The sequence below is a fragment of the Podarcis pityusensis genome, assembly GCF_964106645.2.
Source record: "Podarcis pityusensis genome assembly, chromosome: 15".
Classification (NCBI taxonomy): Eukaryota; Metazoa; Chordata; class Lepidosauria; order Squamata; family Lacertidae; genus Podarcis; species Podarcis pityusensis.
Window position 1 is genome coordinate 34,413,884 of NC_138040.1, and position 22,491 is coordinate 34,436,374.

At 44.3% G+C, this 22,491-nt stretch overlaps 1 protein-coding gene across 8 annotated transcripts in view; it reads left to right on the forward strand.

Moving 5' to 3' along the window:
• The window catches only part of PKNOX2 (PBX/knotted 1 homeobox 2), a 434,276-nt gene that overhangs the window by 379,356 nt on the left and 32,429 nt on the right, over positions 1–22,491 (forward strand). For all 8 annotated transcript variants that reach the window (XM_080982483.1, XM_080982489.1, XM_080982485.1 and 5 more), the window contains 2 exons: positions 17,766–17,895; positions 22,111–22,208. In XM_080982483.1, coding sequence (XP_080838609.1) covers positions 17,766–17,895; positions 22,111–22,208 — 228 coding nt within the window. The remainder of the gene's footprint in view (positions 1–17,765; positions 17,896–22,110; positions 22,209–22,491) is intronic.

The following is a 22,491-nucleotide window of genomic DNA, read 5'->3' on the forward strand; positions in this document are numbered from 1 at the left end:
CTGTGTTTGTGAATTCCATGGTTTAATCCCGTGTTGTGGGAAGAACGACTTCCTTTCGTCTGTGCTGAATCTCCCATAATTTAGCTTCCTTGGAGGATCCCTGGTTCTACTATTAGGAGAGTTGGAGAAAAACTGATGAGCCCAATGGGGGACTTTGTGGTCTACCTTAGCTAAAAGCTGGAATGAAAATATTGCGATAAATAAACTGGATTGTGTACTACCGCCCAACACACAACCTAAAGCAGGTCGCTCCAGTGGCATAATCATGTTCACTGTTTCTTTTCTTTTCTTTTCTTTTCTTTTCTTTTCTTTTCTTTTCTTTTCTTTTCTTTTCTTTTCTTTTCTTTAGAAATTGCTATTTGTTAAAAGAGAAAGATGGAGTCTGCAACTCAGGCAAAGAAAGAGAAGCATAGGAAAGTGATAGGCAGAAAGGGCACATGAAGAGAAGAAAATTAAAAGTGAATCCCATGTTCCCTGTTTAGGGAAGTTTTTAATGTTTGGTGTATTTTTAATATTTTGTTGGAAGCTGCCCAGAGTGGCTGGGGAAACCCAGCCAGATGGGCAAGGGTGTGAATAATAAATTATTATTATTATTATTATTATTATTATTATTGCAGTTACTATTATTACTGAAAAGATGGAAGTGTTCTGCTGTATAACATAGCCTGTTTTGCAGCTGTTTTGCTCTTGACTTTTTACACCTAGGGAAGTAAAAAAAGCAAAGCAGTCTCCGTGCGCATGGGAAAAAGGGACACATTTTGTACTTCCTCTAATTTTCCACCTGCGCATCTAATCTGAAGGCAGTGTCGGGGCGGGGAGCATGAAGTCAGTGTCAGCAGTGTCAGTGCAAAGGGGACAGGTTGCACAAAATCAGCAAAGTGCAGGTTGTTCGTAAATGCGATGCTCTTGGGTTTTCCTTTAAAGCCAAAGGGGTCGATTTCGGCTAAACTCGCCGACTAAACTGCGTTTAGGGGGCTCCGGAAAAGGGCTGCATCTTGCAGGAGTTGGGTAGGAACACTGGAAAACTCCGGTCAGGGATTTTTCCACAGCAACTTGGCATTAAGTATGCGTTTTCTAAAAGAGAGAGAGAGAGAGAGAGAGAGCGGGAGAGAGCAAGTGAGAGTGTGAAATTCGTCATGGTTCAGAATTAATCCCAGCAGCTTGAAATAGAAGAGTCATCATCTGTGCTCATGGTGAGGTTGCTCCCCACTGGAAAATGATACAGCAAGCTAAAAATTCCACTTCTCTGCCAGCTTTGTTGAAGGCAGCTTGCTAATGTTTTTCTCAAGTTGTTAATTACTCAGATTCGTGTTACAGAGAGAGAGAGGAATAAGTCGTCTCTGGGAGAGAGAGAAAAGATGAATATTAAACCCCATGCTCAATTCTGGCTCCAGGGTGCTGGGGCTCTTGTCTCCCCACTGCGACGCTAGAATTGGGCTGCCTCTACTCTGTCACATGCAAGATATTAGGTCCCAAAGGATCTAATATTACAACACTGGAATGAAGCATTTAAGCATAGTCTGCATTACTGATCGGGGCCAGGAATTTCGGGTGCTGCCTCCTCCTCGCTCTCTGTTTCTCTTACCTTTGACTAGAAGCGGAGGCAGGAGGAGAGATTTCATTTAAAGGTGAACCTACCCAAATTGCAATTTGCAAAACAACAGACAAACTGAAGCACAGTAGTCATCCTTTGAAATGGGGCCGTCTCCAAAGTTTGCAATGCAGTTCTTCTCCAGCCAAGTAACGTGCTCAAAAATGCATATACCAGGGGGAAGTATGCATATATGAGTGAAAATAGCTTACCAAGTTGTGTTACACTAGGGGAAATTGCTTTACTATATAGTGCAGAATTACGTACAAGCAAGTATATGTTAGGAGAAATTTGCACTGAATGGCTGATGAGGACTTTTGAAAAGAAATACAGTCTGATGTTGAAATGTGGAGAGCTGGACTTCAGACTGGAAAAGTGAGAACCTGAGAGACCCAAATGGACAGATTGGTCCGTTCCTACCTTTGACACACGATATCTGGTGTGATTTGCATCGTCGTGATTGCTCTGTTCCTTGGTATTTTGAGAGATGCAATCTAGATGACGGTAGAGAAAAAGGAGATCCTTTTTGCTGCTTCTGGGGAAAATCTCAGTCAAGAGATACATATACAGAGAACTAGCCTGGTTAGGAATGGCTGCAGTTCTCCCTGGCTAACAACAGCCTCCCATTTGCCAGGCATGAGAAAATCATGGCTCTCTTTCTCGCCATCGTTCCCCTCCCTTATTCCCCGACCTCATTGTGCCTCACACTAGGATGCTACGAGGAATGGAGGAGTCAGCTTATCAGCCCCAGCTGGAGCAGAAACCTCATGCCAAGGAAGTGAGAAAGCAGAAGGGGGCTCTAATAATTCCACACTGGGGAAGCTACACATTTAAAACAAAACAAAAAAAGGATGCCGTTTTATCATCTGTTGGGAATCATATGAATTGAGGAGGCTCATGCAAACAGCTTGAACTCGGAGGTCTGATTGACTCGTGATTCTGTTTTCTTTGGCTGTCCATCAGTCACATTCTAATAGAGAGCTACTTACCTGTGACTATACAAGAGTTGTCAACAGGCTCTCACAGCATCAGTTTGCCAGCTCCAGAAGCTGCAAGAACTTCCAAAACAGGGATGGGAAACTTGAGGCCCTCCAGATGTTGTTGGGCTCCCATCAGTCCCAGACAGCATGGCCAGTGGTCAGGGATGAAGGAGGCTGTAGTCCAACAACATCTGGGAAGCGATAGGTCCCCTATCCCTGTTAAGGGAAAGAAGGATTTCAGGTGTTGCTTCTCTCACCTCTCCCAACTCTGGCAGAATTTTCTCAGCTATCCATCCATTCAATGCGTATTGAATGAGCCCAGGTACCCTGTTCCGATAATGGTGGCTCTTCCAATGGAGTGGGGGAGAGCCTCAGGTTTAGGAGGTGTTGCAACCAAGTTTAAAAATTTGGAATTTTGAAGCAATGGTAAGGTAAAGGTAAAGGGACCCCTGACCATCAGGTCCAGTCGTGGCCGACTCTGGGGTTGCGGCACTCATCTTGCTTTATTGGCCAAGGGAGCCGGCATACAGCTTCCGGGTCATGTAGCCAGCATGACTAAGCCGCTTCTGGCAAACCAGAGCAGCGCACAGAAACGCCGTTTCCCTTCCCGCCAGAGTGGTACCTATTTATCTACTTGCACTTTGACGTGCTTTCGAACTGCTAGGTTGGCAGGAGCAGGGACCAAGCAACGGGAGCTCACCCCATCGCGGGGATTCGAACCGCCGGCCTTCTGATCAGCAAGTCCTAGGCTCTGTGGTTTAACCCACAGCACCACCCGCGTCCCGAAGCAATGGTAAGGTGTGCCTAAGATAAATTTTGCTTTCTAGTTCTTTGTGTAAACGTAATCTAAAGAGAAGTGAGCCTGACATCTTTAGGTTAGATCCTCTTCTGTATTCCCCAAGGGGCAGATGTTAGCTTGAAATGCTACAGATAAGAGCAGGCAAAACTTGAACAGAAAGGGGTAACAACCTAAAAGAAAAAAATGCTGCCGTCCAAGGAAAATCAGAGTTAACTTGACCATTTGTTATGCTACCTGGGACTAATGGGAGTTGGATGTCAGCAACATCTGGAGTCCCCCATCCCTGAATTGAAGGAAGTGAATCTCTGGATATAACACAAAGGTAATTCATCACTTAAAGGTGCCTACTCAAATAACTGAAAGAAAGGAATTGTACTAATCTCCAAGTCCTACTCATTATTGAAAAAGCAAAATATGGGTGTAATATATGCAATACACATCTGATTCTTCCTCACACACGCACACACTTGGGTTAATCCTTCCCTATAGGAAACACTGGGACTTCACAAGAGCATTCAAGGCTGGGATTCCAGCCTTGTTATGTTTGATTTCCATTAAAATTTAAATAAGCATGTTTGTCTAGTGTGTTCATTCACAGAATTTTAAATTCATTCTGTACGTGCGTTCACATTGGACTCTGAATTTGGGCGTCACTTTCACCCAAATAAGGGAAACAACTTACTTTCGGTATTGTACAGATGTTACATTGCAGGTCTCGGTTTAGGATGGGCAAACGTAAAAACGCAGTTGTGGAAATGTCATTTTGCAGTTGTGAGTCTCCATCTTCAGCACTTGAATTCCATGAAAAATTGAATCTGCAGTTTAAATTTCAGAGGACTGTATAGCTGCACATTAGTTCATTCCGTAGTATCAATTTCTCATCCTCATTGAAGTCTTGATAGTATTTTCTATGGATACTTTTCTCACAGTTGCACTGCCTCATGTGGGGGGGGGGTGTTGTTGTTGTTGTTGTTGTTTAAAATCTGCATACGGTGCATCTTGTGCATCATATTTCAGGGAAGGGCAGTAGCAGAAGGTCCCAGGTTCCAATCTCTAGCATCACCAGATAGGGCTGGGAAATATTTCCTTTAAGAAATCCTGGATAGCTGCTGCCAGTTCCTGTAGACAGTGTAGTCAGTACTGGACAAAGGTTCTGACTTGGTATAATCTATGCTTATATATAGCATATTGTTGTGTTTGATCAGAAGAATGGCAACAGTTTGGCATTCAATATCTAAAGAGGCATAAGAAAATAGGTGATTGAATTTTAATACAGTGCGGTGCAAAAGGTCTGAAATTTTGCGTGAATGCAAGAATACAGCATATTGGTTCGTGTAAGCATGACGCCTAAATAAATTTGTTGAAAAGATGTGCATTTTGGAAGGGCTGGGAGAAATTTCATGTCAAGTTTACAAGTGCAGAGCCACAATCTTCAGTCTGAAATCTATAATAAATATTATTTATAAAGTGCCCTGGGGAGCCCAGAGCACTCCACATACATTATCTGACTGTAATTTTTACAACGATCCAGTAAGGTAGACAAATATTGTTCCCATGCTGCAAATAGACTGAGAGCGAGAGGCTTGTCTAAGGTCATCTAGTAGCTTCCTGGATTTCCCGGTCCTGAACATTTTACTAGCAAGCCTTTTTAGGGAATTAGATATATTGCTTCCATGCACTCACTCAGGCTAGCCCTTCTCCACCAGACTGAAACAATCCATTTCAGAACCAGAGACTGCACAAGCCTTCACAGCTGGATTCCAGCTTCCTGTGGTAAGCAGGAGAAGGATGATTTGCCCCTGTCTAAAACAACCTTTCCTTTCCTTCCAGTCACATGCTGTTATATCACCAAACAGAGATCAGTTTAGAAGAGGTGGTCCCTGTTCACTGCTTGCTGTCCCTTATAAACCCCTGCCTCGACTGTGCACCGTTTTTTTCTTTTCTTATTAAATCATTTTTATTAAGTTTTCCATTTTAACAATCCAATCAAATATTCCAAATTATACATATACATATCAAATAACCCAAATATTCTGCCAAATTATAATTTTTTTTATTGGGACTTCCATGCTTCAAGTTCAGGGGGGTCTCTGATCATCTCGTATCTCTACTGCTTTTCATAGTCATTTCCAATAGTTCCTTTAAATCTTGTTAACCTCCTTCTTTCATGGCCTTTGAGTTGTTCCCACAAGTGAGTTGAAGTAAACAATGATATGTTTCTGTGTGAATTTTATGACTGTGCACCATTTTTCATTTGTGGGGGAAGTCTTGCTAAACCATTGTTACTGTGAGTTGCTGAAGTTTTTCCTTCCTCGGGACCTCTGGAAGTTAAAATCCCTGCGTGGAAGAAAATAGATGAACCAATTTTTTTCCTAGCACACATGTCTGCATGTGACTGCTTGCCCATGAACATTCAGGCACTCTGCCTCCCATCTCTCCCACGACAACTGGTGAGGTATATTTTTAACTGTTGAGAGGAACATGGGGCAAACACCTGACTGGCCTTTAGAGCAGTGCCAAGAAGAAAAGGAAGGGAAGGCAGCAGGGAAACTCCAGCTGCGCAGAAATACAACTGCAACAGAGCACTTTGGGAATACACAGGGCTTTGTTTTACAGTGCCTCTGATGCAGACTTTGCTGTGATGCATCTACAGTACTGATTTTCAAACAGAGAAAGGGCCATGGTTCAGTGAGAGTGCACCTGCTTCGCATGCAGAATGTCCCAGGTTCAAACCCCAGCATCTGTTAAAAAGGTTGATGAGGAAGGCCTCCTACATTCTGAGTGTTAGGCCACATGCTCTGTCTGCCGAACATCCCAGGTCCCATCCCTGGCAGTCTAGAAAACCCTGGGGTGATGCCACCAGTGCCAAGGTTGGGAGATTCAGAAAGGACTTCTTCACATACCGCAAAGTTAAACTATGACTTTAGAAGAGAATTGGATAAATTGATGGAGGCTGCAATGTTTCTGAATACCGGCTGCTGGAAACCACAGGAAGGGAGGGTACTCTTGTGTTCGAATCCTGCTTGCTGGTTTGCCACAGGTATCCAGTTGGCCACTGTGGGAACAGGATGCTGGACTAAACGGGCCTGATCCAGCAGACTCTTCTCATGCTACGCCTCTTCCAACCTGGAGTCCTCCAGATGTTTTTGTCTACAGCTCCCCAGCCATCATGGCCAATTTTTAGTGGCGATGGAAGCTGAAGTCCAAAAGACCTGGAGAGCACCAGGTTGTGGCTGAGAGGTGTAGATGCTGAGTTAGATGGAACGCTGGTTTGGCTCAGTATTAATCAACCTCCTGTGTTTATAAATTGCACCCTAGGGAACACTGGAGTTCCTTGGGAGCTTATATGGGGTTCCTAAATGAGGAAATCAGCAAGAGCAGAGAAGTGTACCAGAAAAAAATCAGCTTCCCCCATTTTATACACCGCTGCCAATCTTGAGTCCTGGTCTGCGGAAAAGGTGGGTTTTAATAGTGCTATTTTTCTGGGGAAAGAGGTGCTGGGACTCCCCATGAATGCCTCTCTTGTTCTCTTATAATGGCAATGGAGCCCCCCTGAGAGGTGCTGGAACTGAGTCCTGGCTGGGGGGAAAGCCCTGGATATAAACAAATAAATAATCTTCCTAGGGTGGGGACCCTCAAACCCAGGTGGCCAATGTACCCCATCAGACCACTCTATCTGGGCTTTGAGGCTCTCCCCGGGACACACCCCATCTTAAGCCACACCCCTCACCAGCTGTGCTTTGCACCCTCTTTGAGTGTTTTTGCCTGGCTGGAATTTGTCCTTGAACTCTGATCATGCTTCTTTCTTGCCTGGATAGAGGGGGGGGGGGTGAGAGCAAAGAAAATAGCTTCCTGTACAAAGATGAAATTCACATTCATTTCTCTGCCTCTTTTGCCTCTGGCTTTGCCCTTCTCTGGCCCCTGGAAAGTTGCCTAGAATGGAAAGTTGCCTAGACTGAGAAGGGCTTCCTTCCTCCAAAACGATTCTTCAAAAGTGTGGATCTCTGACAAAAATATAAGAGCTTCTTCAAAGTTCATTAGGTGCCATCTACCCTATACTTTTAAAGTACGTTTAGCGGACATGGCTTCCCCGCAAGAATCCTGTGAACTGTAGTTTGTTATGGGTTCTGGGAATTGCAGCTATGTGGGGGTCAACTATAGTTCCCATGTTTCTTGAGGGGAAGCAACGTATATGATCTGGGTGCGAACACAGCTGCAAAGTGAAAGTAAAGAGCAGAGTAGGTATCAGATTGTAAACCACTTTAAACTTTTTAAATGATATTGTGGCCTATAATTATTTCCATAAATAGATCCTTCAGCAATATGAAATAAACGGCTCAGGCGCTGGTATGAGAAAGGGAATTTTAACAGTTGAACACAGTCAAGTTTATTTATAAGTCCCTCTATGGCAATTTCTGCATTCAAAATTGGTTTGCCACAACAGCAGCATCAGATGGAAGCTCACTGCCAAATTTATTGGCTTGTTTGTTTATAAACCACATCGCAACAAAAATAGGAAGCTGGGGGCTTTTTGGACTGAGTCAGGCCATTGGTTCATCTAACACAGTATTTCCAACACTAACTGACAGCGGCTCTCCTGGGTGCCAGACAGGAGTCTCTCCCAGTGCGACCGAGACATGGTGTGAATTGAACCCAGTGTCTTCTGTGTATGTACCACAACATTGCTATTGTATTTTCTGGGGGGGGGGATTACTGGGGGGGGTAGAATAAAATACAAAACATTACAGACTAAAGACAATAAAGCCCGTTCTACAGTTCTACTGTTATACAATGAGAAGTTCATAAAATGCCTGGGTCACATTTCAGGGAAAGCATTAGTTGTCATTCCATAAAATTACTTGGTGAGGCTTCGGGGAAAGACGTGGCAGCGAATTGATAGAATCAGGCATTTCCAGTTGCTATACCATTTGTGAGTAAGATATAATAGTTATTGTCTAGCTTCCTGACTCGTGTGCCCGATAAGCCTTTTTTAGGAAAATCATTAAGACTTAAAACCACAGATTACAGTGGTACCTCTGGTTGCGAACAGGATCCGTTCCAGAGGCCTGTTCGCAACATGAAAAGAGCACAACCTGCAGCGGCGCGTCTGCACACAGGCTGGTTGCGATTTGCCACTTCTGCACATGACGTCATTTTGCGCTTCTGCGCATGCGTGAGCAGGGAACCCTGGAAGTAACCCTTTCCGGTACTTGTGGGTCACCGCGGGACGTAACCTGAAAGAATGTAACATGAAGCAAACGTAACATGAGGTAGGTAAAGGTAAAGGTAAAGGGACCCCTGACCATTTGTGGCCGACTCTGGGGCTGCGGTGCTCATCTCGCTTTATTGGCCGAGGGAGCCAGCGTACAGCTTCCGGGTCATGTGGCCAGCATGACTGAGCCGCTTCTGGCAAACCAGAGCAGCACACGGAAACGCCGTTTACCTTCCCGCCAGAGCGGTACCTATTTATCTACTTACACTTTGACGTGCTTTCGAACTGCTAGGTTGGCAGGAGCAGGGACTGAGCAACGGAAGTTCACCCTGTTGCGGGGATTTGAACCGCCGACCTTCTGATCGGCAAGTCCTAGGCTCTGTGGTTTAACCCACAGCACCACCCATGTCCCAACATGAGGTATGACTGTATTTAAATAACCAATACAATAATCAGTTCATTGTGCTAGAACAAGGGTTGTCAATATTTTTTTTGGGGGGTGAGCACATTTGTGGGTTTGAGAGTGCTGTGGGTGCCAGTCACAAAATGGCTGCCATGGGGGCACTGCACATCTCAAAATGGTTGCCATTGTGTGTGGCATGAGTTCAGTGATAGGGGAAGCTGAGACAGTGCAAACAAGAACTGAGCAGGAAGAGCTAACAGTCTCTGGTGTATTGAGGGTTTATGAGGTGATATTTACTTTATCGGGTGCTATAGGTTGTACTAGTGGCTGTGCTGATGCCCCCAGGCACCCTGTTGGTGACCAGTGCACTAGAAAAACCAACAGTGCTCTGAGAACAGCACTAAATAGAGAGTCCCAATTACAAGCAGGTCCCTATTTTCAACTGCAGGGTCTGGATTAGGCCAAGTGGCCCTGATATGAACCAGCAAAACATTCCTGGGGGTCTGGAATAGTGAGCGAGGCTGAAAATAAAAGTCTTCTTCAGGATCTCAGCACTGTAAAAAAAGAAAAATGCATGAAGTTCATAGAGAAAAAATAAATTAAAAATCTGCCCCCAATGTGTTTGTGCTGGGTTGTTTGCTCAGACTTTCCTGGGTGTGTGCGTGTGGTGTGTTTTTTTTCTTTTTTTCTGGGCGCTTGATGCTTGTTTACTTGTGCGCCAAGCAACGACGTTGAGAAAGTAATGCCACGCCGTATGGGTTTACTCAGATAAGGCAAATATTTAATCAGCGACAAAAAAGTGTTAATTGAATGGTGACCTCTTATCCCAAACAATGACAAGAATGTCTTCTTTAATAATTGAATAATTCTATTCTGCATCATTTGCTTTGGGGCTTTCCCAACGCTGCAAGCTGTATACCGATAGTGCCGCCAGCTCACGGAGGAAAATTTCTCGCTGTATATTTAGCTCGCCTCGGCAAGAGGCGCATCTCGCCAGCAAGGCCGGTGGCAGCCAAAAGGAGCAGATGGCTTGCACAATGGACTAAGCAAGCCTCAAAGCTGAGTCACGAGTGCCATATTGTGGGGACACAGTGGAAGTCAGAGGAATAAGAAGGGTGTTTTTCTTTAAGCAGCAATGTGCCACAAAAGTCGCCCTTTCAGTAAACATGTAATGGCTTTGGTTTCCTGGAGGGCAAACTTTCTTCTCTCTCTTTCAAGCATTTATATCCTGACTTTCCAACCAACATAAGTTTCTGAGGCAGCTTTGAATGAAAGCCAAAAGCCAATATCATCCTATGTCATGCAGTGGAGCCTTTTTTGCCTCTTCCTTCTCTTGCCTAGCTTTCTTTCTTTCTTTCTTTCTTTCTCTCTCTCTCTCTCTCTCTCTCTCTCTCGCATCCTTCCTTTGTGCAGCAAAGTAATTTTAAACCCTGAGCTTACGGGGAAGTGGGGTGGCTTTAGACTGCCTTGTGTACTACATCAGTTGTGAGGCATACAATTAATGTTTCTCTTTCGTTATTTAAAACTCTGTCTGCATTCCTGATACATTAGCGTAGGTAGGCAAACTAAGGCCCCGGGGCCAGATCCAGCCCAATTGCCTTCTAAATCCGACCTGCGGACTGTGTGGGAATCAGCGTGTTTTTACATGAGTAGAATGTGTCCTTTTATCTAAAATGCATCTCTGGGTTATTTGTGGGGCATAGGAATTCGTTCATTTTTATTTTATTTTCAAAATACAGTCCAGCCCCCCACAAGGTCTGAGGGACAGTGGACTGGCCTGCTGCTGAAAAAGTTTGCTGACCCCTGTGTTAGAGCCACAAAGCCACAACAAAAAAGTTCTCCACCCATTATGTAAACCTAAGAGCCTACTGGATCAGGCCAATGACCTAGCTAGTCACTGCTCTCACAGTGGCCAAGCAGATGCCCATGCAAAACTCACAAGAGCCCTTTCCCCTCCTATAGCTGCCAGCAACTGATTTTCGGAAGCATTTCTGCATCCAGCTGTGAAGGTGAAGGATGGCGGAAGATTCCCTCTATGAATTTATCTAATCCTCTTTAGAGCCATCAAGTTTCGTGGCTACTGTTAGTGCAAGAATTTCCACTTGCACAGCAGATATCCCCTCCTTCCCATCACACACAAGAATTTATGTTTACACAACAGAACTCCCCCCCCTCCACATGAGCCCTGAGACCTCCCCACATCTTATCCAGAGGATTGGGGGAACCCCCAAAACAAATTTAGGCGGTGAGAGGGAGGTTCTGTTGCCTGAGGGTAACATGAGATACTTGGCTGTACTTTGGTTATTAGCCTGTCGGAGCACAAGAGTTTTCATGTTTTAAAAACTCACTTAAAGCATTATGACTACTGGAATAAAATGGTGTTTGCTTCTGCTGCCCTGATAGTAAACACATTTCCTTGTGGGAAAGTGTATTTTGTTGTAGACAAATTTTAAAATGCATCCCTTCGTGAAAATAACAAACAAAAATGCTTTCTATTGGGAAAATTGCTTGCAGAAATGTATACATTGCTCAAAACTGCATAAAAATGTGTTTATTGGGAGAAATTCACAGTAACATGCTGTCAAATTTTCGTGAGGATTAAAAAAAGGAATTCAAATTGCTGAAATGCCTGAAATGTGGAGACTTGGATTTAAGCCTGGAAAAATGAAAAACGAAAGCGAAAATAAAATTGACAGAATTGTCCACCTCTATGGCATGCATATTTGTGGTACGACAAGGTCAAAGCACATAAAGCATTTAAAAACCATATTATCAGATAATGGAGGCATACAATTTGGATAAGAAAATTGGCTTCCAGGTGGAAAAATCAAAATTAGAAACAGAACTGTTAGAACCCAAAACTAAGAATTTGTCAAGAATGTATAACTTGCTGTTGAAATGGAATACTCAGGATGAAAGGGTGAAATCTGCTATGATTAAATGGGCACAAGATGTTGGACATAACATCATGTTTGCTGACTGGGAACAGTTATGGACCACAGGTATGAAGTTTACGGCATGTAATGCCCTAAGAGAGAATATTATGAAAATGATATACAGGTGGTATATAACCCCAGTCAAGCTTGCAAAAATCTACCATTTGCCTGATAATAAATGTTGGAAATGTAAAGAAACTGAAGGTACATTTTTTCACCTTTGGTGGACGTGCCCAAAGATTAAGGCTTTCTGGGAGATGATATATAATGAATTAAAAAAGGTATTTAAGTATACCTTCTTGAAGAAACCAGAGGCCTTTCTCCTGGGCATAGTCGGCCAATCGGTGTTAAAAAAGGATGGAACTTTCTTTATGTATGCTACAACAGCAGCAAGAATACTTATCGCAAAGTATTGGAAGACACAAGAGATACCCACACTGGAGGAATGGCAGATGAAAATGATGGACTACATGGAATTGGCGGAAATGACTGGCAGAATCCGTGACCAGGGAGAAGAGTCGGTGGAAGAAGATTGGAAGAAATTTAAAGATTATTTACAGAAACATTGCAAAATTAATGAATGTTAGAGTGATGTTGGATTGAAGTTAAGTGGCTTCTAGCTGTACAGGTTTTAAAGTTATAAATATATTAAGATTAAGGATTAGGATAAAAAGGTTAAAAGAATGGAAAAATTGGTTTTAAATAGGTAAAAATCTAATGTCATAATATATTAAGATTAAAGATTGGGATTAAAAAGGAGAGAAAGAAATTGCTGGTCTAACAAACTGAACTGGAATACAAAAGAGGGAGGTATGAGGAAGTCCGGGAAACAAGTAAATGTAAAAGAAGTTACGAAAAGACAGAATTGTTTTTAACTGTTTTTTTTTCTCTTTTTATCTTTTTGTATTTTGTATTCTGTATTTTGTATTGTGTATTTTTCTTTTTTCTTTTTAAATTTTTCTTGTTTATTAACGTGATTTTATTTCTTTTCTGAAACTTTAATAAATATTAATTAAAAAAAAAAAAGAATTGTCCACCTCTAGCAACAACCAGCATCAGCTTCAATGGGTCAGTCAGCATTCACCTGCCAACTTTAATTTCTGATGTTGTACCTGTTTGACATTGCCTGTGTCATATGTTACCCCTGATTTGAAACTGAGGTGCAGAACCCTAGACTTTGGCCCAGATGTCCAGTCCTAGCTGTACTTCTGTTATTTCTGTTGGTCTGTATAAAACACAGTGATAAGCAGAGGGCGGGAGCAAGGACAGGAAAGGGAGGACAGTGACTGAGTCAGAAAGAAGGGTGGGAGGGATTAGATGGTTTTAATATTGATTTTTCATAAAACTATTAAACTTGCAGCCGTTGGCAATAAAAACAAAAGTGATCCATTGCAAAATAAGCCACAACTGGTAAGTTATGCACAGAAAACACTCCCAGAAGCTTGGGCAAATAAAGGAGGAAGACTTTAATCAGTGCCTTGAAGGTAACACTGTAGGGGCCAAACAATCATGTTCTAAACTCCAGGTGCCACCACAGAGAAGGCCCTGTCCCCAGGAGCCACTGGCCTCACTGCATCTCAATTCTGAAGGCAATGACACCCAGAGCAGGGCTTCAGCTGAATATCTTAGCAAGGAAATCCATATGGCTTAGTCGGCAGGTAATAAACCCCAGTCTGCAATCAGTCATGAGCTTTCCATGGTCGCACAGAAACTGGTACTGTTGCACGTTGTTCAACCTCAGGAAAATATCAGTGTTGTTAAAGAAAGAAAGAAAGAAAGAAAGAAAGAAAGAAAGAAAGAAAGAAAGAAAGAAAGAAAAGAAAGAAAGAAGAAAGAGAGAGAAAGAGTCGCTAGACCTTAAAACTGCAGACATAGACTGCAGACATAGACATATGCAATACCTGATTAAATTTCAAAAGCCAGAATGGGTCTTCTGACCATTAGGACCAAAATGTGGGTATTCTTCATAGCTCCTTTCTATTGCTCGCAAAAGCAGAACAAAGTACACTATGTAAATATATTCAGGTGACCCTCATTTACATAAGTTATGTACATTACAGAATTTGGGTTGCCTCGATGCAGAATGTGAGAGCCAGTACAGTATGTTGGACTACGAATCTGGAAAATCCAGATTGAAATCTCTGCTAGGACATGAAGTTCGCTGAATGACTTTGGGTCAATCGCCGTCTGTCAGCCTAAGCTCCCTCACAGGATTGTTGTGAGGATAAATTGTGGGAGAGGAAGAGCTCCTTGGAGGAAGAAAGTGATAAAATAAAACACAAGCCCTCCGTTTAAGTTTCCAGGCCTGACCTTGCAGACTTGCATCAGCTTAAAACTAGTGTGGGAGTCAGCAAGACCTAATGGAGGACAAGTACTATTTAGGGGAATGTAGATAAGGCAGTAATATTTTATCCCTTATTAATTAATCTGGAATAGCTACCATTTTTCATAGTTCAGCGACTCAGGGTTGCTAATTCAGATTAGAATCTTCACTCCCCACAAATTAGGAACCCCTAATGGCGTGAAAAAGAGTTAGGTTCAAGGAATTAAACTGAAACTGCCTCCTGTACTGTAGATTCCTTTTCAATGCACATTTGTCTACATTACTCTCTTTCTTAACTCCTCTCTCAAAATAGTAAATGTAGCATCTGGATCCGTGATTATCATTTGACCTTGTTCACCGCTAGCATCTTTAACTAAGCTCTTAAAACTACAAGAGATGCTTGGCCCTCCAAACACAACGGATTTACTGTTTCAGTAAATGGAAGGACAAATATGTCGCAACACATTCATTCAATAGGTTGTTATTTTCCATGAGTTTGCTGCTGGAGCAGCTTGATTCAGAGGGATAGAAATGGAAATAAGGCAACTTTGTGGAGGTAGCCCTGCAAGCATGAGGCAAAAGGAGATGATTGCCCAAGGAAGAAATTCGCGGTGAAGTAAAAGGGGGCAGCAAAGGGGGAAAGGAGAGAGTTATGACCCATGATGGGGCAAATCGTGTCCTTCATCATGGAAGGCACGTGTTGCGGTGAGATCACCATAAACTGCCTCCCTGTGGTGGGGCGGGACCGTTTGGATGGCCACAACACCCCATTGGTTGCCCCCGGTTGCTAGGGCAGAGATTTGACTAACTGGGATGGCTATTGGCTGCCGGGGGGCTATATAAGTTGCTGCACGTCGCTGGAGAGTTTCACTTTCTTTTGACGTGCAGCGGATCATCCACCTTCCCCTCCCTTTAGTTTGTTCTTCTGACCTTGCTATGCCTGTCTAGGGGTCGTCTGTTTTTGGAGCAGGGGCCCGGTTGGAATTTTTCCATTTGGCCGATTGGTTGCTGCCCCTTGGATTTTGCCTACTGTGTAACAAATTGTGTCCTCCAAATCATGGAGAGCCACGTGTTGCGGTGAGATCACCAAACTGCCTTCTTGTTCCTGGGGCGGGCCCGTTTGGATGACCTCTGCACCTCATTGGTTGCCTCTTTGTTACTGGGGGAAATTTTCTATAGGTTGGGGCTTGATTGGCAACTAAGGGGCTATTTAAGGGGCTGCACGAAGCGAAGTACTTTCTCTTTTGCATCGTGCAGCGGATCTCCCGCCCTCCCTCCCTATAATTTAAGGTTGTGTTTTTAACCTTGCTATGCCTGTCTAGGGGTCATCTGTTTTTGGAGCAGGGGCCCTGTAGGAATTTTGCCACTTGGCTGATTGGCTGGTGCCATTTGGTATTTGCCTACCGCGTAGCAAATCGTCACAACTTTGTAAGGTTGGCTGTTAGGCATTGGTTCATTCTTTGGAGGAGGGGATTATGGATTGGCTGTGCCTGCCCCTCATTTTTTGTTTCTGATGCTAGGGAATTCCATTAAAGGAATCCAGGGTCTTGCCTTGCTTTTGTCCGAACCCTGTCAAGGGACTAAGGCCATGAAAGAGCCCCTGGGAGCATGTGGGGTGAGCTGTGAGATCAAAGCCAGCTTCTCGCTCCCCCAGGATGCTTTCCCTTACTGACATATGGTGGTGCCCAGTGTCAGTCTTGTTCCTGCCACCGTGCAGGTCCAGGTAGTATGGAACCAATGCCTAAGCAACCACTCACATGCGGTAATCAATACAGTTGTGGCCTAAATTAATGCCCAAAACCTTAAAACTAAATTCAGTGTCTATTGTGTCTTTATTTTGGGGGGTGGTTTGGGGGTCTTCACACACAAAATCCACGGAAACATCTCTTGTGAAACATCCCCAATGGAATGTGTAGAAAAGGAGGACAACTTCTCCCTTACATTTCAATGGGGGCCTTCAAAATGACATGGACTATCTCTGCTCTGTGTGAGTTCTGTATACATTTAACCATAAATCCATCCTGTCCCATTTCCTGTGAATTTGTGTTGTTGTTTTTAATTGCATGAAACCCATTGGGTTGTATCCAACACTCATCATACTCAGAGTAGGCCCTTTGGGATTAATAGACTTGATTAACTTCAGTCTGTTAATTTCAATGGGTCTTCTCTGGGTAGAAGTCCTTTGGATGCAGCCCATCTTTGCTACAATTGCAAGTGTCTGGGGAGATTGCTTGACATTGCTTGGGACTGAACCTCCAGAATCACAGGAGGGTACAGGCGCCTTCATACTGAATCAGGACATTGGTCAGTTTGGCCCACCAGTATTGCCTACTCTGACTGGCAGTGGCTCTCCAGAGGTCTTTCCCAGTCCTATGTTCTGAAATGCTTTTTTTTTTTTTACTGGAGATGATGTGGGTTGAACCTGAGACCTTATGCAAGCAAAGCATTTGTTCTGCCACAGAGTTATGTGCAGGCAAACCATCACTGTGCCCCCATCAACAGGAGAGATTTCTACAGATTTCTGGAACCATTACAGACCTTCCTGCAGTCCTTCTCCAACCTGGTACTCTCCAGATGTTTTTGACTGTCCCTACATGAACCTTCCTGGACCCTGTGTTCATCATCTGAGGCTCTTATTTGTGTGTCCCCTCTAGGAGGTTGCGGAGGGTGTCAATGTGTGGCCGGGCCTTCTTAGTGGTGGCTCCTTACCTGTGGAATGCTTTCCCCAGAGAGATGTGCCTGGCATTGTCAATGTTTAGGTGCCAAGTGAAAACATTTTTATTTACCCACGCATTTTGCTCACAATTGGTGTTCATCTTTTAGTTGGATGTGTTCTTTGTATGTTATGGCAGGATGAGCACTTTCAGTATTTTATCTTTTGGTGTATTTTAATTTGGTATTTGTACTTCTAAAAAACTGTAAGTCACTTTGAGACTTTTTTTTTTGTAGTAAGCAGCAAACAAAGATAAGTAAATAAACAATAGTTATTTATTACATTTCTAGCTTGCTTTTTCTCCCAAAGTAACACAGCGGCAAACAACACAATAAGAAAACAATGCAGTTTAAAATGAAATGAAAAACGTATTTAAATCATTTAAGAACATCTAAAAACACTAATAACATTTCAAAACATTTAAACTTAAATCATGTACCCTCACAGCTAATGACTTCAGGGTTGCCAGAAACAGTATATTTCAGTCATCAAATGCCTGGGTGAACAGGAATGGTTTTTTTTAAAATCCCCCTGAATTTTAAAAAGAGGGTAGATAGATACACCTAGCAGGGAGAGCATTCTACAAATGGGGTGTCACCACCAAGAAGACCCTGTCACGGTCAACGCCAACCAGGCTGCACCCAGATTATACATGACATCTATAATGCAGCTGTTTGTGGGACGGATGTCTTCTTCATTCTCATCCACAGAGTTCTGTGATGTTTTCAGAGCTGAAGTGCAGCAGAGGCCTGTGATGGGCACCGTGTGTTTTAAGTCCCTCTCTTTCCATCTCTCTGTCTGTCTCTAGGATATGCTGCAGAATTCTCCTAACTCAATGACTGCAGTATCCGGCAACCCCCAAGGAATCGTGGTGCCCGCATCAGCACTGCAGCAGGGGAACATCTCCATGACAACAGTCAACTCACAAGTTGTGTCAGGTGGGAGGCGTGGAGCGTACGTCTGACCATGTTAGTCGCGTCTTTTGCATGCTTGGTATTTTTAAACCCCCTCAGATAGTTAGCTTTGAATTGTGCATAATCGTGAGGAAAACCTGGGGGAACTGGCTGCGAAAAAACCCACACCTCTCATTGCACTCTCCATTCCCCTCTTAAAAGCCACCACCATTCGCCCACAGAACCACTCTAATATCTCTCTCACATAAATACAGAACTTCTAACACACAAATCACTTGACATGTGCATTGTTGGGCTTTTTTGTAATATTTCAAGGGGGTTTGAACAGCCCGTTTACCTGAAGGAGCGTCTCCATCCCCACCATTCAGCCCGAACACTGAGGTCCAACTCCGAGGGCCTTCTGGCGGTTCCCTCACTGTGAGAAGTGAGGTTACAGGGAACCAGGCAGAGGACCTTCTCAGCAGTGGCGCCCACCCTGTGGAACACCCTCCCATCAGATGTCAAGGAAATAAACAACTATCTGACTGTTAGAAGACATCTGAAGGCAGCCCTGTTTAGGGAAGTTTTTAATATCTGATGTTTTATTGTGTTTTTAATATTCTGTTGGGAGTTGCCCAGAGTGGCTGGGGAAACCCAGCCAGATGGGCGGCGTATAAATAAATTATTATTGTTATTGTTACTACTACTACTACTACTTTCTGTCTGTCAGTGGGGGGCCACAGCTCAGTGGTAGAGCATCTGCTTTGCATGCAGAACGTCCCAGGTTCAATGCCTGGCTTTTCCATACAGGGCGGAGAGGTACTCCCTGCCCAAAACACTAGAGGCCTACTGCCAGTCAGTGTAGACAGTAGTGAGTTAGATGGACCAACGGTCCTAGTAAAGATTCCCAAAAAATGGTCTCGTCTGGTCTCCTTGCACTGTTTCTTGAGGATGCCGGCACGTCTGTTAGAACCATGCCTCTATGAAACCCCTGAATTCCATATGCACCCAAGTGTTATAATGAGTGAAGTGAGCAAACAGGCAGAATGTCTTCCGGTGGCAAACCAGACCCTGCCCACTGTCGGTGGCTGGCATCCTTGTGGAGCCGCGCCTGCTCTTCCCCCTCTCCTCCCACCCCACTATTTAATTTTTTTCCACAGCACCCTAAAGCAACACTAAGTTACTTGGTGGGACTGTGGGAAGTTTAAAATTGTGGCTTCCCAGGGATTGCTGCTGTAGTCCTCATGGTACGGCAGCATGGCTTACCTGGCTTCCCAGTCCCAGAGTCATTGCCAGTTACCAAGGGAGGGTTTAGGAGGTTGGTGCAGTGGAGGTGCAGTGGCAGGAATGGTGGTTTGGCTCTGCCACTGCGCCCATACCACACCAGTGAACCCAGAATTTGGAAACCAGCTAAGAAGTGTCACTGTGGCCTGATAGGTATCAGGGCCTGGAGATGGCTCTGATTCAAATCAAGTCAACGTGTGGGATGGGATCGTTCCCACTGGCCCCTCCGTGTGCTACTTCCCTGCAATAAGAGAGAGTACAGATTGCAGAGAGAATCCAGTTTGCACATGGATAGACCCTGTGCAGACTCTGTTTGTGCTTCCCCCTCCCTTGTCCACACATTGACTTTACCTGAATTGCCATCTGAATAGGGCTAGGAGCTCGTGAGCAATTGTTATTCAAGAAGCATTCTCTTGTCAGGAAAGGGACACAGGGGCCTCGCTTTCGATTCTTGCTGTACTCCTTCCCGGCATGAAAATGGTGGATCGGGATCAGGCCTTTTGCTTTGTAATTGAGACCAAATCAGATTTACACACACACTCTCTCTCTTCCTGCTGAAATGTCACAGCATTCCTGTATCTGCAGCAGATTATTCTTCCCAGTCCCATCTCATCCCATCCCACCTAGTTTGGTGGCAGAGCATCTCCTTTGCATGCAGAAGCTCTACGGTCCAATCCCTGGCATCTCCAGGTAGGGCTAATTGAGACCCCTGCCTGAAATCCTGGAAAGCTTCTGCAAGTCAAGATAAACAAGCGATAGACGCACTGATGGTCTCACTTGACATGACAGCTTCCTTTGTACCAGAGCATGGACTCTGGTGGTTTGCAGAGTCTCCCTTCCCCATCTAAATGTGTTGCTACTTTCTTCTCCGTTCCTATCAAAATGAAGCCAAATTCAGATGAATCGGTTTAAATGTCCTGGAAATAATAATAATAATAATAATAATAATAATAATAATAATAATATTTTATTTATACCCCGCCCTTCTGGCTGGGTTTCCCCAGCCACTCTGGGCAGCTTCCAACAGAATATTAAAATACAATAATCTATTAAACATTAAAAGCTTCCCTAAACAGGGCTGCCTTCAGATGTCTTCTAAAAGTCTGGTAGTTGTTTTTCTCTTTGACATCTGGTGGGTGGGCGTTCCAGTGGGCGGGTGCCACTACTGAGAAGGCCCTCTGCCTGGTTCCCTGTAACTTGGCTTCTCACAGGGAGGGAACCACCAGAAGGCCCTCGGTGCTGGACCTCAGTGTCCAGGCAGAACGATGGGGGTGGAGACACATTCACCTCCCTGAAACTTTTTATTATTATTGATTAATTTGTATTTGTATATTATGTGACATAGGTTAGGCTAAGAGACGACGACTGACCTAAGGCAGTGGCATAGTGTGGGGGGTGCAGGGGGGGCCGGGTGCACCGGGTGCAACATCTGGGGGGGCGCGCGCTCGCACTCGCAGCTCTCTGCCCCTACCTGGCTCACTCCCTCTCTCTCACTGCATGCTGGCTGTGCGAATCCGATCCGAGCCGCTGGGTCGCCGCCCACTGTGGAGGGGGTGGGTGCCAGGCGTGCGGTGCGGAGAGAGAGCGAGGGACTATCTGGGGGAGGGACAGTGCAGCGGCCGCCCAGCGCAGCACTGAGCGTGGGAGAGAACCACACCAGACCAGCCCAGGCAGCAGCAAGAAGAAGCTGGCAGCGGCGGCAGGTTAGGGGTTAGGGGGCGCAAATTACTTGCCTTGCCCTGGGTTAGGGGGCGCAAATTACTTGCCTTGCCCCGGGTGCTGACAACCCACGCTACGCCGCTGACCTAAGGTCACCCAATGAGTTTCATGGCTAAGTGGGGATTTAAACTCTGGTCTCCCAGGCCCTAGTCCAACAAGCTTACCATTACACCACACTGGCTTAGACTGCGGTGGATATGTGTTCATATTACTTTCACCACACCAGCAGTGCAATCCTATGCATGTCTGTTGAGAAGTTAGTTCCATTGAGTTCAGCAGAGCTCAGTGAGTGTGTGTGTCCATAGGACTGTCCATAGCCTTAGAATGATACATCTCCCTTCATCTTCACCTGGGCCAGGAAACCTGTGGCCCTCCAGATGTTGTTCGACTACAGTACACATCATCCCTAACCATTGATTATGATGCAAGCTGGAGATCAATACCATATGGAGGGTCTCTGGTTTCCCATTCCTGCCTTAAAGCCTTTATGTCTGTCTTCATCCTTAAACTGTCTTTTTAAAATATATTTTTTTCTAAGAAAGAACAGAAGTAAATAAAACAAAATAAAGTTTCTTAGTTCCAAAGAAGACCAGAAAATGCAATAAGCTAAACTGGGCACTGCCATCTATTAAGACAGATTGTCATAGAATGAACAAAACAACAGCTAACAGGCTGAATTGAGAAATGCTATACCAAAGTATTGTTCATATAAGAAATAAGTGTAAAGCATCTGTCAATCAATATATGAGTCTGATTGTGTTTGTCCATCAAATGCCTGTATTTGTTCAGTCAATTTCTCCATCAAGGCTAAATCCTAAATCCTTCTGTATCCATTGAGGAGCAAATTCTTACTGGTTTGCTAAAAAGACCAAACAAAAAAAACGTTGCCCGTGACATTTGTCTTCACCCTCCAAATGCCTTCTTATGGGGGTTCCTGCAAGAAAAGTCTTGTGGCTTTAGCAGGGTGGGCATGATTCTGTTTATTTTTCCTCGTGTCTCTCTGAAAATACACTAAATCCAAATAATGGATTTAGATCCATTATATTTTGGCTGGTCCTGATTTCTAAGACCATTTGACAGCCTATGGGATCTTTCAAGTGAATATGACTGTGGGGATCCCTTCCGATACAGGTTTCCCCCACTGAACTTTTGATTCAAATGCATGAGGCTGGTTGAAACTTCTTCTTTTTTCTGTTCTGCCGATAGATTTCAGCTGTCTTCCTAAAATTCTGCTGTGAAATCCTGTCTCTTTGCCAGGTGGAGCCCTTTACCAGCCTGTAACTATGGTAACGTCTCAGGGCCAGGTGGTAACCCAAGCAATCCCACAGGGAGCTATTCAGATCCAGAATGCGCAGGTAAGACCAACCGCCTAAGAGACCTGGGGAACCAAAGAGGGTGAGGAGATCACTTAGGCTCTGGTTTGTTTTGAAGCATTCAAAATGGAAGTCAGTCTAAGAATTCGCATATCTGGTTCTATCCTCTCAGAGAGGAGAATGTGGCATACGATCCATTAGGGGTGGTATTAAGCTACCACATTCAAAACAGGGCTGTTTCTCCTGGCAGAGGATCTTCTTCCGCTGAATATATGTAGAAAATGCTGTTTCAGAATGTGGATCCTTAGATAGGGATGCGGGAGGC